The sequence below is a fragment of the Mya arenaria genome, chromosome 3 (genome assembly GCF_026914265.1).
Source record: "Mya arenaria isolate MELC-2E11 chromosome 3, ASM2691426v1".
NCBI lineage: Eukaryota > Metazoa > Mollusca > Bivalvia > Myida > Myidae > Mya > Mya arenaria.
In genome coordinates, this window is record NC_069124.1 from 72,913,455 (window position 1) to 72,931,300 (window position 17,846).

General features: G+C 37.0%; 3 protein-coding genes across 4 annotated transcripts; 2 read left to right on the forward strand and 1 right to left on the reverse strand.

The window, feature by feature from the left end:
- The first annotated feature begins 449 nt into the window (after positions 1 to 449).
- Positions 450 to 4,166, forward strand: LOC128228798 (bis(5'-nucleosyl)-tetraphosphatase [asymmetrical]-like). Of its 2 annotated transcripts, XR_008259983.1 has the most exons (3): positions 450 to 631; positions 2,492 to 2,832; positions 3,118 to 4,166. XR_008259983.1 is itself a non-coding variant. In XM_052940299.1 (2 exons), the coding sequence occupies exons 1-2, from the start codon at positions 526 to 528 to the stop codon at positions 2,809 to 2,811; spliced, it is 426 nt and encodes a 141-aa protein (XP_052796259.1). In that variant the 5' UTR covers positions 450 to 525; the 3' UTR covers positions 2,812 to 3,106. The 2 variants fall into 2 exon arrangements, 1 of the variants encoding a protein (XP_052796259.1); XM_052940299.1 differs by lacking the exon at positions 3,118 to 4,166 and having other exon boundaries at positions 2,492 to 3,106.
- A 1,165-nt stretch (positions 4,167 to 5,331) lies between these two features.
- Positions 5,332 to 6,890, forward strand: LOC128228755 (bis(5'-nucleosyl)-tetraphosphatase [asymmetrical]-like). Its single transcript, XM_052940252.1, has 2 exons — positions 5,332 to 5,536; positions 6,354 to 6,890. Exons 1-2 carry the CDS (start codon positions 5,419 to 5,421, stop codon positions 6,692 to 6,694), a joined length of 459 nt encoding a protein of 152 aa, XP_052796212.1. The 5' UTR covers positions 5,332 to 5,418; the 3' UTR covers positions 6,695 to 6,890.
- Positions 6,891 to 9,154: 2,264 nt separating this feature from the next.
- LOC128226496 (polypeptide N-acetylgalactosaminyltransferase 14-like) lies at positions 9,155 to 16,665 on the reverse strand. Its single transcript, XM_052936400.1, has 11 exons — positions 16,626 to 16,665; positions 15,743 to 16,215; positions 14,840 to 15,009; positions 14,350 to 14,527; positions 13,261 to 13,464; positions 12,746 to 12,863; positions 12,308 to 12,493; positions 11,793 to 11,927; positions 11,368 to 11,511; positions 10,894 to 11,031; positions 9,155 to 10,708 (listed from the first exon to the last, which is right to left on the reverse strand). Exons 2-11 carry the CDS (start codon positions 16,111 to 16,113, stop codon positions 10,532 to 10,534), a joined length of 1,821 nt encoding a protein of 606 aa, XP_052792360.1. The 5' UTR covers positions 16,114 to 16,215; positions 16,626 to 16,665; the 3' UTR covers positions 9,155 to 10,531.
- Positions 16,666 to 17,846: the final 1,181 nt, after the last annotated feature.

Sequence of the window (17,846 nt, forward strand, 5' to 3'; positions counted from 1 at the left end):
TCAAGGTCTGCCCGAGCTTTTTGGCTGCATTATGCCTTTAGCCCGCCTTGACGCCATCACGACTTAAATTGAGTTGATGAAATGTCATACTTGACATGAGAAAAAAGTAATATGAATACCAAGTCACATCCAGATGTTAGAATACTTGAAGAGTGAGATACAAGACTCAAGAACCTTTATTCGAAGTCGTGTATATGATAATAAGAAACATTAGCCCAATGAGCTATCGGACAACCAGTAGGCGTAGGTCACTATTGCATAATGTTTAGCTCTGATCTAGTATATACAATGTATGTCCCTTTTATGTGCATTTTAGGGCGCCACCCAGAAGTACTGAGGTAATTTTGTTTCATCTCGCATGCATATTCATTTTGGTCGTTATTTTGATCTTGTAACGTGACACAAACAGCTAACCTAGACTCCGCCTCCTCCACAAACTGGATGTCGTTTTGTATTAACGGACCTGTGTAAGGACAAAACGGCAGGTGAAAATATAGCTATTAGGATATTTGACTACGTTTCACAATGATCGTTTCTGCAGGTTTGATAGTTTTCAGGAGAGTTGTGGACAGTGTAGAGTACTTAGTCTTGAAACATTCTAACACGGAGGGACATTGGTCCCCTCCTAAAGGTACGTTTAAGTTTTGTCTTATATACATGTTTGCCGTACTAAAAGTAATAGTTTTGAATGCTAGTAATTCTTCAAGTGTGCTCATCCCTTTGACCGCTTATAATATAAACCATGTAAGATTTTCTTGTTACTACTGGCCATACCACAGACGGTGTTAACTAGTTATCAGTCAATATTATTTGATTCAAGTCAATAAACTGACAAGTATTAGATCATAGCCTAGCTGAGAAAACCCATCCTAGCTATTATTAACCTTCGTGGTATACATGTACCATGGAGGTTTCCCAGTGTAGACCTATTTTTAAAGGCTGGATTTTAGTGGTCTATTTATAGCATACAGCATGTACCAATAACGTATGATGACATTCATTTTACTTCAAAATATTGACGTGGGGATGCAGCAGAAAGGCGTTATTGGTTCCATAACATTATGCTCACCTACCGAGGAAAACGTTGCCACCTCAAAAATACTGGCCTTCGTTCAAATGAAAGTGCTTAAAGTGTCGAAAGGCTGTAGGCGCGACAAGCGTGATTTCACTATTTTTTAGTTTTGTTTACAGGCAAAAACAATCGGACCAAAACATTCTTTTGAGTGTCGCCGAACTGTTACAGATAAGTGCCTGTAATTACTTAATAATAGCTAATGTAAACTAATGTCAGTCATAACCGAGGAAAACTATGTCAGTCATAACACTAATCGATAAACCTTAATGTACTAGATTATTTAAACATTAATTGCTTTCAACTCGCAAGTGTATTGCTAGTGTTAATTTAATCTAATGACACAAGATATATTGAGGATGTTTTGACTATTTTGGTAGGTAAAATAAGGCAGGGTCGTTTTGTATATACATAAACCAACATATACAATAAATACATTCCATGAAGTATGACAATTGGATTGACACACCAGTTATATATATAGAAACCACACTAACAGGCCATCCACAGTGCCAAGGATTGTTTGAAAGACCAAAACATAAATGTTAAGGTATAATATTGATAAGATTTTATCAGATTTTCAATCAAAAAGCATTTACATTTTTTACGGAAATGTCTTTGTACAAAACTAATATGTTTTTGTGTCATAATAGCCAGGACTACCCGATCAATGTAACAATGTTTTTGAGAAAGATGCTTGCATTATTGTAACCAGGAAATTATTTAATCTGACCACTTTTTGCATTGTGTTCTTGAATATTTTTTCTTATTTGAAAATATATAATCAAGAACCCGCAAGACATTTTCCTATAGAATTACTATATTTTTCCTTATGTCCAATAGGAGTAATTTGACAACTTGTTTTGAATACACTCTTTAGATTTGAAATTTACTAGTATAACTTTGAAAAGAATGCAATATTGTTTGCTGTGTACACAACCATATTGTAAGGTATATGGATGCATATATTGTCATTTTTTTGTCCTTTTCTGTGACATTTTCCCCATCGAAAACTCAACGTTTATGAAAACAATGTTATAACTTGAAAATAAAGGTATGATTCATTTGGAGCTCCTCGACCATTTTTATCGAAAACAACATCGGATGTATGCCGGTACATCGGTTGAAGTAGTTCGTAATTTTTTTAATTGTATCATTTATGAAATGAAGTGTTTTAGAATTGTATTTAATGATCTAAGTTTAAATTGATTGTCAGTGAAGTATATTATTGCAAACATAATTAAGATTTCCAAGATTAAAGTCATAAAGTTTAACTGCTAAATAAAATTACTACGCGATCTACTTGCAGCGGACTTAAACGTACCTCTTTTTGAGTATGTAAACCGTCCAAATACATCCGAGGTTGTTTTCGATAAAAATGGTAGAGGAGCTCCGAATGGGTATGATCTTTTCTTTCAGGTAAGATAGATCCCGGTGAAGCATTGTTTGATGCCGCTCTGAGAGAGACCAGAGAAGAGACTGGACTTACCGTACCACCACTCGTACTCCATAAAGACTTCCACAACACCGTCCATTACCAACGGAAAGGGGTACCAAAGAAAATAGACTTCTGGCTAGCAGAATTATGTGATGATACTGATGTGAAGCTCTCTGAGGAGCACACCGAATTCAAATGGTTAAAAGTCACAGAAGCTTCTGAATATGTTCGATATAAAGAAGTGGGAGGAGTCATAAAAGAAGCTGATGTGTTTATACAAAAGAACATTCTAAAACTATAGCCATTGACGCCAGCTTCAAATGTAAGGAGATCCCGAACTAAACATACTATGTGTATAGTAAATGAAACTTTAAAATAATACCATCGGCAAGTTGATTTGTTAGTATTCATGTATACAGAAATAAAAAAGGAAGTTGAATCAAAGCTTAGTGAACGCTTCTAATGTAACTAAATTCGTACACTCTGATAGCAAACTTGAAGTGTTTACAAAAACGATAACTTTGTTTGAATGTGTGATCATTTCATTTGTTACAATAAATTGTAAGCGACTGTATTGACCTGACTTATATGCAAATATTTATTACAGTATTTCGGGAGTCGTAAATAGTCCACCATAGCATCGGCATCCACGCTACACAAATGATACGTTTAAACTACGCAAGAACCGTGGGATATTCGACTTGCAAAGTCTTTTTAGAAAGAAAATGAAAAATGCAAAAGTGTTTTGGTGTAAATCGGACCTACAAGGCAACATTCTTTGATCTCCTCAGTCAGCTGTTATATTGTTAATTGAATGCTTTATGTGTATAACTTATATTTCTTAATTAATGTACAGCTGTACGCATCATCGATGACGAGGCTAAAATATGTCGGACGGAAATAAAAAGACAATTGACACTTTGACAAATATAATACTTGTATTAAAAGTGAATGTTTGCATGCTGAAAATAACAGATGCTTACTCTGTAATTTAATTGCATAGCGTGTCTGCGGCGGCCATGTATTATAGTTCTCAGCCTGTTTGAAGCGACGAAGGTCTTGCACAGTCCCAGTGTAATAAATTTTAAAACTATACACCAGTTAATAAGATTAAATGCGTTGTTCCAAACGATATCAATTTCAATTTTCTTTTTGTCTTGCAATTGCATCATCTGCATGGTGTCTAGTCCTTTTAAGACAGTTAGATGACCTGAAGTTATATTTCATTGATTAAGCAGGGCTCGTCGCTCAATCTCTGTGCCCATTCTAAGTCAAATGTTACTTCAGGTCATCTAACTATTATTAATACTTAAGAGTCAATCTAAGAAGTAATAACAATAAACATTTAGTGAATATGTAGTCGCGTAACTACAAATTAGATCAAATATAATGAGATCAAATATTGTAAAAAGCACAAATTTGCAGCTTGGGTTCATGTACGATCTTTAAGTTTGTACCAATAAGGATGGATATGATATCATTTAAAAGAACAAATATCATCATTGAAAGGATCACACTTAAACAAGACTTTAAAAATGAAATTCGTCAGCATGAAGGTGTATTCACAGAAGGTACATAATTTTCGATTAATTTCAATGCCAAAATGGTGCCCTTTTTATAGGCATGGAACGGTTCATAGTCTTAATTTACAAAACAATTTTCTCCACTAAACCAGGTTATATATATCTGTATAATCTTTAAACCAATAATCTGTTTTATATAAACGATATAAAATACATTTTTAATAAAAATCATATACAGTACTTACAAAATTGGTCATACTTTTTTCTTTACAAAAACTGGTAAATATTGTCGATAGTGTGGTTAATGAAATATTCAGACACTCCCAACTTATCTAATGTATTTTTTACAAAAGCGGTCCATGGAAAAATAAGTGTTTTATCACTACATGTATGTCAAGAAAATGCAGTTTTATACAAAATATTACAAATTTTGTCTGTTTTTGAATGCAGTTACTTGGCTAAATGCAAATAATTCTAAAGTGTACTGGTATGATAATTACGGGACTAATACACAACTCTCCATACACCATACCATACGGAGTTGATGATTTAATACCCAGCATTAAAACACCAAACTGCACTAGCTTATATGAAAGTAGGGGGCAATCTTTTAATCCAATAAATACTTTTATAATATTATTCGGAGATCAAGCTTTCGAGATGTATTATTAAAAAAGAACATCGATCACATACATGTAGTATGTCTACTAGCTGAGCTTTCGTTTCAATAGCAAAGTGAACACTGTAAGTGAAATGCACACCAAGGTATCAGAAATCATTTACTTACTCCAATTTCACGTCTTAAAAAGTATCATTCAACATTAAAGATTTGGTTTACGTTAAAAGAATAAATTATAATAGTTTTTGTTTTAGCTTCATAACATTGAGATATCACATAAAACAATTATCATACTTCACATCAAGTGATCTTTGTATTTCATCTTGACTTATAGCTAATATGACTGTATCATCTGAGTGTAACAGAAGAAATGTACTTAAGTGCACATCAACATCATCGTAAATAAGTCATCTAAGAGTTAAATCTCTAATTCAAACTGTTTTGATGTAAACTGAGATAAATCGTATAGAAATATGGAGAACAAGAAACGAGACAGGTTTTTACGCTGATGTTGACCGTTACTGGGAGAATGATTATTTATTGGAATGTTAGTAACGAAGAAAGACAATCTAATCTAGTCACAAAGTGATATTGGAAGTAATCCAGACTAAATCCAAACAGGCAAATAAGAACTGTTGTCTGTCTCTTTTTTACCCCAAAGAAAATCAAGCGTCTGTAAACGATGAACTATCAGGAAAACGCTTATTGAAAGGAAGCAGGAAAATGATATTTGTGCTGTTGTAAAGAATCTGTCAAAGTAACAGAAATGACTTCAAAAATAGTTGTCGCTGGTGGTTTGATAGTTTTCCGACGAATAACAAACACAATAGAGTATTTGCTTTTGAAAGCTTCTTATGGAGATTATCATTGGTCACCACCGAAAGGTTAATGATTTTTATTTCTATCTAAGTAAAGCTGAACTTAACAGCTAACACTTTCACCGCTCACTTACTGACTTTAAATGCTGCAGGTCATGATGCCAGTCATGATGTATTGCAGCAATAAGAGAACAGTGAAAAATTACCCATAAAACCAAACCGTTAGATCCACATCAAAAGACAAATATCGCTATTTTTAGATTAGCCGAGGTTTAAGCACTGATCGTCACTGTGCACATCTGCTATGGCCAAAATGCCGCTACGGCCAAAAATCAGCAGATCCAATATACCATAACACTGATCATTAAACTGCCCGCAGGAAATCTGTAAAGTTTGCACTCCATTTATTGTTTCATTAATTAGGGGCTTAATTTGGATGTTAATTGATGAATTAGCACAAACTGAACCATTCAATATTATGCAAACTGGGACGATATGTTTAAAATTAAATGAGAAATACTTGTATCAATTTAAATGAAAGAATGTAGATACAATAAGTTTGCCGACTGATCTTTGAATATTTTTTTTCACCTTTGGTTTAACCAGTATTTATTGCAGAAAATATTGAACAAGGTGAATAAGCTACAGAAATGCATAACATACATACAAAATAAGGAGTGATGAAATGCATAAACAGTGAGTAAATCACAATGAGTAAATCACAGAATTGAAATTTAACCATAATTGGTGTTACGAAGTCTCTCTTCTTTTTCACCTTTATGTGAAATAAATAAAATTCTATAAAAATCAAATACAGAGTGACAGTCAATTTGTCTTCAAAGGTTAAATCTCAAATTACCACTGTCATTTCTGAATAATTCAGGTCACGTTGATCCAGGTGAGAGTGAGTTAGATGCTGCAGTAAGGGAAACTGAAGAGGAAGCAGGCCTGACCAGAAGCCAGCTAACATTACACCAGGATTTCCAGTCAGTCCTTAACTACAAGGTTAGGGACAAGCCCAAGAAGGTGGTTTATTGGTTAGCGGAGCTTCGCAGGGACTGTCTTGACACTGAAGTGAAGTTGTCTGATGAACACACAGACTACAAGTGGCTCAAAATTAAAGATGCCATGGAGTATGCTGGCTATGAGGATATGAAAAAGTCATTAAGTGAAGCTGACGTGTATGTACAAACGAAGATTTTAGGATTAGATTCTAAACAGTGATGATGTATTTTGCATTTTTCATATTTTGCAATTTGTGATATTGATTTATATTAAAACACAAATGGGAAACGGTTTCTTTTGAACTGTTAAATTAAAAGTGACATATCATTCACGAATCATGTTGTCATATGATATGATACTTTCTTTTATGTATTTTTTTCATTTTGTTGGGGATAAATTAAAATTATAAACATGACTTTTTATTATTCTTGTTATTTTACATTTATTTTGTGTTTAATTGATGGATCAGTGTGGCTTTCTTTAAACAATATTATCCCAAACCATGCTGAACTGTCCATAAACATATCCATACTCTTTGCTGCCCATCAAAAAAACAAGAGCTGTCGTAAGGCAGCGCGCTCAACCACGCCGCTTTGTCTTAGAAGTGAATACAATGATGTAATATGTGCCTGTCAAAAGCAATTAAAAAATCAAACTAAAAAGTAAACAAAAACCACCATGTGACAAAACAGGGTTTTTTAATGATAGCAGAAGACTTCAGTTTCAACTGCTGTCTTCTATTTTTTGTAACAGAGACCTTGATCCTAGGTGCCCCAAACACAATCCTTCTTACATATCAGCTTTGGTCACAGTATGTCAACCATAACTGAAGTTATTTAGTACCAGTCAGTAATCTATTTTTAGTAACAGTGACTGACCCTAAGGGGCCAAATGGCAATCCAATGAAAGGTCTCTATAAACTTGTCCTATATACCGAGTTTGGTCACACTTTGTCAACCCTTACTTAAGTTATTTAGTACTAATTATTTTTCTATTTTTAGCAACAGTGACCTTGACCTTGACCATAACACTTGGGGCCCTAAACACAATCTCATGAAAGGTCTCTGGAAAAATCTTCTTAAATACTAAGTTTGGTCGCAATATGTTGACCCTTACTTAAGTTATTTAATACTAACCATTTTTCCAATAATAGTAACTTTGTCCTTGACCGTGATCCTAGGGCCTTCAAACACAATCCCATGAAGGTCTCCAGAAACTCTTCCTATATACCAAGTTTGGTCACTATAATATGTCAAACCTAGCTAAAATTATTTGATACATAAGGTGACTTTGATAATGCCCTCCCACCAGCCTGGCCGAAAAATGACGCAAGTCATTCTAAAAAATAGTTTCCCCTTTGTGAAAACCTGGTTAAACCTGATAATAATAATTATGTGCGTGTCAAAAAACAATAAATGAAAAAAAACGACAAAAAGTCAAACATGGGCCATTGTATTTAGGTTAATATGGAGTTATGTAACCTCATTGTGTAATGGTCCTGAACAACTGTCTCCGTGGCCTAGAGGTTAAGCGTCCGCCTACGGAGCAGGAGGTCGTGGGTTCAATCCATGGCCGCGTCATACCAAAAGACATTAAAAATTGGTACAAGTAGCTCCCTTGCCTGGCGGGCGGCATTTAAAGGGTAGTGGTTAGAAAAGTGGGGTACTCAGTACTGGTTTAACCCAGGAAAGTTGTACTTTCCACAGTGCATGTAAAAGAACCAAGGGGTCTCTTCGAAAAAGAGCTAGGGTATCGCATCCAGACTTCCTTGTATCCCACCACTGTCTCTTCAGCATGTTGTTCCTTCAGCAAAAACAAAGGACCCCGTTGCACTTTCACAGGTTATCCTTGACCACATGGTCTAAAGAAATACATAACATACATAAAAGTACCAAGTGAATGAAGGATATAGAAGTTATTAATAAATATCCCAACCTGCTCTAAAACTTTAACTAACCTAAGTTCCATAGTTTGTATAAATGATAATATGGAGTTATCTAACCTCATTATGTGATTGCCCTGAACAACTGTGTGAAATATTTAGTGAATTGAATGAAGAGTTATTGGTGAAAATCCCAATTTGCCCTAAAACTTTAACCAGACGCCGACGCTGGGTCAAGTAAAGCCCTCCTTATTCTTAGAATAGTCGAGCTAAAAATCAGTGCTCTAGCCAGCATTTGAAAAGAGCAGGGTGCTAGGTCAGAAAGGGCACTTTTTCAATGTTCAATTCATATTTTGTATGTGTTGTAACTACTTTCAATGCTTATAGTTAGTTATGTATACCTTAGCGGTCATCTTGACTTAAGTGTCAAAAGTACGTATATTTAATATTTTGAAACCTATCTCTATAAATTGAGGACAATATGTCCAATAAATATCAAATATAGCTCATTTTCATCAAAAGAAGCTCTGTCAAACAAAAGGGCGCAGCAGGAAACGGTGAAAAGGTAGCTGGGTGCCGTAAAAGGGCAGCAGGGTTGCCCCCCTGCTATTTAAGCCTATTAAACTGGAGCACTGAAATTAAACATTCATTGTGCATGGATTTTTTAATAAGGCCATACGTTTTCATACATAGCTTCGACCGTTAACTCTGCTCATTACTAGCTTTGCTGGTAAAGATATATTTACACTACATCTCATCCCAGGTGACCCCAAAAAGAAGAAAAAGCCTTTTTTAAACTTTTGTTTACTATTTATTACATTGACACCATCAGGTGAACTTATGGAATGTGGTACAATCAGTACAAGGTTAGCATAGTGTTAAGCTGATCTTTATATATTTCATTATACAAAACAATTTAACTGTACTTCTAAATTATAGAAAAATATATACAAATGATTATTATAAGTATAGCTTCCAACTGCAGCTGTGTATATTTAAAGAAAACAATATGTAAACAATAAGTACTGGTATATGGAGAATACAGGAACTTTATTTTGCTTGAACTAATGTAAATGATGAAGGCATAATCATTTTATTAAATGTTGAAACGAGTTAATGTATACACCATGTATTATTATATGAATATTATAATAATAATAAATCAACAACAGCAAATAACATATATAATGCCAACAACTCACCGGACTGATTGAACATGTATAAAGTTAATGGGTACATTAGCAGTCCTCATGTAACCAGGTAACAAATGTTTCTGATTATTAACGCTCAGTGATTCATGCTCACATTTATTTGAGTGCACCTTTCGTGACTTGCATATTTCACAAACATTGGTCCTGAACAAAATTCAGGCCCCCAATTCACCAAGGTCTTGAGTCGGAGTTTGTCTCCGGCTCAGAAAACTGAACTCTTAAATGTAAAATTTCTTAAGTATAAATGGTTTTGACCACAGCCATGTACGTTATTGAAGAACCTGCTGATTGTTTCAGGCACAACATTAGTGAATTAGTGAATACGGACCCTGGGCTTCAAACGTTACTTTGTTCACTTATAACCTGATGCACATATTATTAAAGGAATAATGGTCCCTTCGACGATGAGTATAGATTTCGGGATGGGCGGCTAAAGGGATATATCTGTTCATAAACTTCTAATAGGAAGATTCCTTATTACGGTAATCAGTTTAAAAAGGATAAAACAAATGTAAAATATATTACCGTACATAAACATGAAATAAATAGTATGCATGCATTGTGATTCATAATATCTTTTATTCTAGCGATAGTGCACGATACTTTCTGTTGTTTTTTTTTTGCAGACCTGCAATGCGTTGAGTGGGGCAAAATCTGTTATGGTTTGTATCCCTGTTTCAACTCAGCGCAGACAGCGGGAACCAAACAGCAAACGTCCATCGCAAACATGCTTACTGAACGCATGGCAGCTCGAGTGTAACAATTTTGTAACTAAATATCATAGCACAAATAGAGTTTGGAATAAGTTTAAGTAACTGTCTTAACCGTCCTCCGTGCACTGAAAACTAACGAGTCTTTCTCCGAATATTGCACGATATATTCTGAGTGCGTAGTCCAGACGAGTCGGCGGTATCAGACATTAATTTCGTTGAGCAATAAGAAAAGGGGCTGCTGGTCTTGCATCTACTCAATTCGATGTTGTAGTTTTGGCGGTTCAGCACGCTTGTTGCCTGCTGGATTGTAGTGAGCGAACACCCATCGTTGCCGCGGATTTTCAGTGTCGCACGAGGACATGCGCAGTGTTCCCCTTTTACCGATTTCCAGACAAAGCTCGCTTTTGTCGTGCTGCAACAAACCGGGCTGAAATAAGATATACAGCAAAGTTAAAAAAACATAATGTATATCCAACATACAGAGAAAAATTTTAAAACAATAATTTCAAACATTTACCAATCACGACTCGAGTAAGAAAATGGACACTAGCTGAGGGTACTGACGAGTTTCAACCATCACTGATTGTACTTAATTCAACAAGAAGATTTTACCCCTGTGTGTGTCCATGTTTCTGGTTCTCTGTCAAAGCAGCCGACCATGACTGGTACCCGGTCCGACAGAAAGTGACCTTCCACGGCCACACATTGCAGAAGCGTTCGCAGCCGCCGCTCCTTTGTCAGTGCCATCGTCTGAGGAAAAAGGATTAATATTCTTTGACGGAGGATGATCCACATTTATGGGGAACATAGTTGTGCTTTGACAGGAACTAGTTTTTTTTAAATAAAAAAACTAGCTGATTCATTAATTGATAGTATTTTTCTCTTCTTTTTTGAGGGGGGGGGTAAAACTTGAATGAAAGTAGCCTATACTCCATCAGTGCTTTACAATGGATGATACGGAAACTAAGCATTTAAAACTATGACCAGTGGCGGTATTACCCATAAAATGTCTTGACATCGAAGTACATGATAAGTTCTATATATCGACCATCAACAAAAAAAGGTTGTTCGTTCCCCAAGTCTTACTTGGTGTGTGGCGGTAAGGTGTTGAGCGTACTCTTCCGGTTTGAGCTTATATGTGCAGGATTTCGCCACCAGCGGATGAGAGACCGAGAAAAGGTACTCGCTGTTGTCAATGCAAAGCTCCTGTCCGTCCGCTGAACATTTCAACTAAAAGAACACGTACTGTTCTCAATTAAAAATATAAGTTTCTCATATATCGCCGTTGAATATCGCATTGCCTCGTTAACAGAAAAGAGGATTAAATTTTGCAATATTGATTAATTTAATTGACACGGTTAAATACCCGGAATATCATTCAATATACGATGACACTGGGTTTTAATTTTCGTCGTTTTCTCGAAGAAACATTGTATACATTCAAGAAAAAATCAACCGGCTTGTCATATACACTGTTCTCGATACCAGATGTCTGGCACTAGTATCCATACCCATCCCCAGGCGAGTGTGTTCTCCTTGTAGACGAGCAGGTCGGGCCAGACGTTCTCGAGCAACCAGCTGAAGGGTCGGCACTTAAGCCTCGCTTTCAGCTCTAACCGCTCCGTCAGATCGCCGGCCTCCGCATGCTAAAACAACAACAATTTAATTACTGTATTACCCGTTATTTCACATTAAGAACTATTCACTTAAATACTTAACATATAAACTTATTTCCAAATCACAAGCACATGTATGCCTATCAAATCCTTTTTTCTTATTTTTGGTTGTGAGAGGGGGGGGGGTACCAATAAAAATATATGCATAGTAACTAACACTGGTGTACATACTGTATATATCAATTTAATCCAAATAAGTCAGTTTGTGTACGTTGGTATAAAACATTTAAAACATTTAAACATATCCCATGAACACCAGCCAGAGAGAATAGAACTGAACTGATAATACATCAACTTTACATGTATACTGTACGACACGGCGAACCAAGACACTGTGAACATATGCGTACCTTGATGGCTGGGTTGGCCTCGTACACATACTGCTTGTAGTCGTCCATCCAGACCTCGATAGCGCGCTTATAGTTCCGATGTTCCGTTTCCAAGCGCCCATGCGGGAAATGGTACGGCTGTGAACGGGCAATGTGACCGATACGTGAGCAAGGCACGTGCAGCATGCGCCCACCACACAACCAAACCTTGACAAAGAAAGTTAATATACACATTGCAAATTGAATGACATTACTCGTTAGTCAATTATTAGCACCAAAAGAGGTCCTTTTTATCAAGATACCGTATGAGGAGAGAATACCTAATGATCAAAGACTGAACACAAAAACACCGTAGTCTACCTTTTTTCTATAGTTCACAGAAAATTTGCTCCAAACAAAATTTGATGCTGGCTGTCAATTTGATAATAGCTGCTAATTACAGGGACCCTTAATGCTTACCCTCCATGGGAACTCGAGATTCTCGCCTCCCCAGATCATCATTCCGTCATCATAAGACCCCAGCTCCCTAAAGTACTGCACGTTCATCACCGCACCAGGACCAACCATCACCACGCCCCTACATGTATGAAACACAGGAGGTTATATGCTACTGCATTCTCGGAACCCATTTATCTTCAGAGAATACCCTGGGCAAATTTCTGCAGACAGGTAATCGTGATGCTTAAACGAGGTGAAATTTTGCAGACGTTAGGTTTGACGCCTGAGACACACCTCAGGAAATAGCGGATAGGTTAGTGAGGTTACGGTTGAAAACCAACTGATGATATCGGTGCATTACGAAGTTCGTAAGCCGATCTTCCCATGGTACATTCTGTATAGTAATCGAATAAAAGAAAAACTCAGTAGTAAAATAAAATAAGTCGGAATTTCCATTGCAGCAAATTTCAACGTTACCAAAATAACGCAAAGAAACTGCCAACTTAAGCAATTTATGAACTATTTAGAACTCTTACGGCAGTGGGTCTGTATCGGACGTCCCCTCTATGTGATCGTCTCGAAAGTAGGTTTCAAAGAAGACGAGTCGCCAGTCGAAGCCGTAGCGAGTCCGGTATCCGTCGGTGAACTCGTACTCGAGCGAGTCCTTATTGACATAGTCGAGCTGCGCCATGGCCACCGTCCGCCGGTCTTTCAGCACCTCCGACAGCAGAGGAGGTAACCTGTGGGGACACTTGGTTTCTATTTTACACTGACGAAATGATTAATATCGTTATAGATCATGTTTTCTCTCACCTCAGATAAGTACATCCAATAATTTAACCATGCTAGAAATTCTTATCTTGCCCACGGGCGAAGATAAAAGACCCGCATGGAACTCCTTTTTAATTGTCATCACATTGTAATTACCTCCATTGTTGAAGACTGGTCTGTAGCATCATAGAAACCTCGTCTTGTTGCAATATTTAAAACGCTAACAAATATTTCTCGCTTCAAAACAGTTTTCACGCACCTTTCAATAAATAATGCTTCACTCTCCTTAGAACTATTTAAAAACCGATTTGACTTATGATTAACTTAGTCTGAATCACTGCACGCATATCCATGACAACCACGAATTATCGCCTATCCATACGCAATTATTTTCACTACGCACAAACGAGTTCCAGCAAAAATACATTTTTAATTAATTTTGTTTTACTGAGGTGGGAGAAAAAGCATCTACCATAGCCGCTCGGTAAACCTCGTTTCCGCAAAACACCCTACCGCTCGGGTCGGAATGAACCTTACACTCTCGGACATGGAATATACTTATATTCTAAGCCCTGTTTAAAAAGAAAACATACCCAGTTAATATAAGAATCCTTCGCATTGATTTGTTTTTCTACTTGTTTACCAATCAAATGTTTGTGCAGTTTTTTCACCCAAAACAAAGAAACTAAAATTCATTTTGGCTTGATGATAATAGTATAATAAAGGACGGACGGACGCACACACGCACGCACGGAATCGCGCCTACCATTACTATATCCCCTCGCCTTTTCAAGGCAGTGGATAATAAAAAGAAAGGGGTATAATGAACGTGAAGACATGATTTAGGTGCTCACCAGTTCTCATTGACCTCCATATGGCTGTCAAAGAAAGATACGGTATCGGCAGTCACATATTTGAGGCCTTCGAGGCGCGCGCCTATTAGCCCCGTGCGGACCTGGAGGCGCCGGAGCTCCACCAGCGGCCCCGGAAACTGACGTCGCAGTTGTTCCTCCAGGTGTGCCTGCAGACCCGCTGCTCAAGATGGCGATAAACAAAATATTCATTAGCAATTTCGAGCGATATAATTTTCACTGAAAACATACATGACCTAATACGAGCATTTTTATTACATGAACTATCATTCTCGAAAGGCTCACCTACACTGACATATCCAAAGTAACTTTAAAACAATGAAACAGCTACAGTTCGTGCTCTGAATTGATTTTTAAAGTAAAGTGCAATTGGCTAATGACCCGAACCGGCAATATCATCTAATGAAGCATCGACAGGACAGACGCTGGCTGCCAGTTAAACTGGCTTCCTGTTGCGCATGCAGCTACTCACGGAGGTTGCTGTTGTCGTCGACGAGGATGATCTGTTTCAGGAGGCGCGATGGCGTGCGGCTCACGAGACTGTGGACGGTCCGCAGCAGCACGGACGGCCACTCGTTGTGGAAGGGGATCACTACGCTTACTGTCGGCAGGTCCGCTTCTGGGTATTTCAGGTATCGGCACCTGTAGCGCGAGTATATACATGTATAAAAGTGAGATTATTGAGTACAAGGTTCTTGATGAATACCAAATTGCAGACAGGGTGACCATTAAACCAAGAACTACCTATTTGTACCAGGTTTTCCTAGTATTATTATGATATATGTTTCGTTAAATTCAAAAGTATCATCAAAGGGATCATTTGACAGGCATCACTTGGCTTTATAAATTTGCAATTGTTAATGGTAAAGTCATCTCCATTTATTATATAAATGTATTGACATAGTAGTTATGAACATGAGGTGTGAAAAAATCACTCAATACAAGGACATTTTAACATAATCAATAATAACAAATATCAAAACTAAATGCAAAGCGAAATGATGCACATAACGTAAGATCTTGAATGCTGTTGCAAAATGTCTTGGGCTTTCGATACAACGCAATACATGCTGTTTAAGTGACGTTCGGAATTATTAATTGTAAAAGTCACTATTATCGAGAAAAATACCTGGACAGAAGCTTCTTAACAAAACTTAATGTAGAATGATAAAATGTGATAGATCAAATATTTTCTCAGAGAGTATACCTGATACTGAACAATTATTGATCAAAGCATTAAAGCACTGGAATTAGACTTTAAGGATAGCACTTTAATTAGTCGTACATGATTATATGATATCCTTCTCCGGTTCAATTTTGCTCCAATGTTACCTTTCATTAGATTTCACTGTTAAGTGTAAGCCACTGTACATACCCGCTAGGCCTTGAGTCCGGGACGGGTCGGTTAAGCGGTAGGAGGTCGCTGAGCGCCACGTTAATACCGTGCTTTCGTTGGCTCTCCGTCACCAGGTCGCTGTCCAACACCTCTTCCGTACGGTAGTCCGTCAACGTTGACCGATCAACATCTTTCAAAATATTGTACAGTGGTGAATGTTCATAGAGATCATAAAAAATAGCGTTTGGATTTCTGTTGAATGTCATTGCGTCCGAGAACACCCCGCGTCGCCCACCCAGAATCTTGCTGCTGTACTTGAGTTTGACGTGCTTGTAAATGAAGAACGTCACGTACACGGTTAGACATGACGCTAACGTCATAAAAAGGACGTATCTTTGCCAGATTTTCATACTGCTGACGTCGTCATAATCGCTGGGCAAGGATGTGGTCTCTCATGGTAATGTCACGACATAAGCTGAACGTCTGATGCTGTCTACAGCATTGTGTTATTCCTATGAAAACGAGAGAACATTACCAACGTTGATTGAATTAGTATGCGACAATGAATTTGAATGCAATTTATATATTCGAAATACTCATTAATTCACCGAGCACAAACGATAGATACAAATCTTTATACCTACTCTTATACCCCATTCTATCTTTTCTACCGTTTCTTTCCTAATTGAGTAAATTTCGCTTATGAATAAAAAATATTTCACTGTTTTCTACATAACAATACCTTTGTGATTTCCGACAATCTTACTTAATTTATCTTTGTCTGTATTGCTTATACATATCGATGTTTTAATGATACAGTGTATAAATAAGGAGATAAGTCTTAAAATTAGCTTTAGTCTTCAATCTTTTACCGTGTCTACGTGTAATATGCTGGTATATTAACATCATATTTAGTACTCACCTGGTCAACTCTACTTTCGGTTTACACTTTAAAGCTCTTCTAAGGGAACTAAATCATAAAACTACTAAATAAGGTCATATGCCAACTATAGTATAAACTGAAAGCTGACTACAGTATAACATTTTATTGCGTTATAATGTTCCTCTGTTTCCGCTGAATATCGACTGAACCAACTACAGTGTTTGTTTAGCAATAAAGAATACAGAAAACATTTATTTTAGCAAAGCTGACAAAATAACATGAAATAAGACACTTAAATGGGGCGTATCTAGCACTAGCAGATCCGCACCCCCCCCCCCCCCCGAAAAAATCGTACAAGTTTACTTTTTAATTCAATATAAGAGAAAAAAATACGCCCCAAATGCACCATTTTGGGCTTGATATTTAAAACAAATATTGGGGTAGTACCCCCAAACAACCATACAAACACTTAAAACTAAATAACTTTCGGAGATGCGCAAGACAAAAAGCTACGCCCCTAGGTTACACCCCCTCTAACGTCCTGGAAATCCTGGACCCGGCCCTGCCTAGGCATACTCAAGTTCTCACTAGCGGAAAATCCATTTTGTTGTTTCCCCGAAATGTCACTTTTTATTGGCTAAAGTTCGTCGTCATTTATTCGAATGAATGTTGGCGTTTAGAATGCTTAAAAATATTCTACTTTATTCTTCATTTTCCCCCCAATGGTTGGGACACGCAACCCCACTCTCTGCCTCAGGATGATGCTATTCAACATATTTGAGGATATCATGAAGACTTTTAAAGGGACTAGACACCAGCCCAGATGATACAATTGCAAGAGAAAAAAAGCAAAATGCCATAAACTTACATAATATTGACATCGTTGTGTACAACGCATTGAATCTTACTCATTGATGTATGACATCGCTAACGACACATGCATCTTTCCCAGTTTTTTCGCATTTTCCTAATCGAAATTTACCATGGTCGTTTACCATGTAAATCCCAGTAAGTTTTAAAATATTATATTTATTTGTTCTTATGAACATATATGACTTTACTGGGAAACCATTATGCGCAATTTGAAACAGGGAAAACACAGATGAGACAGCAACATGAGTGTTGCGTTAATTATTTAAAGCCGCACCCTCACAGATATAACGTATTGACAACATTTTAATTTCTTTGTCTTGGAACGAGCCAATTTTTGCGAAAATCCATGGGAACCAGTTATATAAGACTGCTGACAAATAATTAGAT

What these genes read in the sequence shown, in the direction of transcription:
- LOC128228798 (XM_052940299.1), top strand. Translation starts at nt 526, where the DNA reads ATGATCGTTTCTGCAGGTTTGATAGTTTTCAGGAGAGTTGTGGACAGT. An exon ending in ACATTGGTCCCCTCCTAAAG is followed by an intron (nt 632 to 2,491) that starts GTACGTTTAAGT and finishes CTTTTCTTTCAG; the next exon opens with GTAAGATAGATCCCGGTGAA.
- LOC128226496 (XM_052936400.1), bottom strand. Translation starts at nt 16,113, where the DNA reads ATGAAAATCTGGCAAAGATACGTCCTTTTTATGACGTTAGCGTCATGT. An exon ending in ATGGAGGTCAATGAGAACTG is followed by an intron (nt 13,465 to 14,349) that starts GTGAGCACCTAA and finishes GTGTCCCCACAG; the next exon opens with GTTACCTCCTCTGCTGTCGG. An exon ending in ACACACTCGCCTGGGGATGG is followed by an intron (nt 11,512 to 11,792) that starts GTATGGATACTA and finishes GTGTTCTTTTAG; the next exon opens with TTGAAATGTTCAGCGGACGG.
- LOC128228755 (XM_052940252.1), top strand. Translation starts at nt 5,419, where the DNA reads ATGACTTCAAAAATAGTTGTCGCTGGTGGTTTGATAGTTTTCCGACGA. An exon ending in TCATTGGTCACCACCGAAAG is followed by an intron (nt 5,537 to 6,353) that starts GTTAATGATTTT and finishes TGAATAATTCAG; the next exon opens with GTCACGTTGATCCAGGTGAG.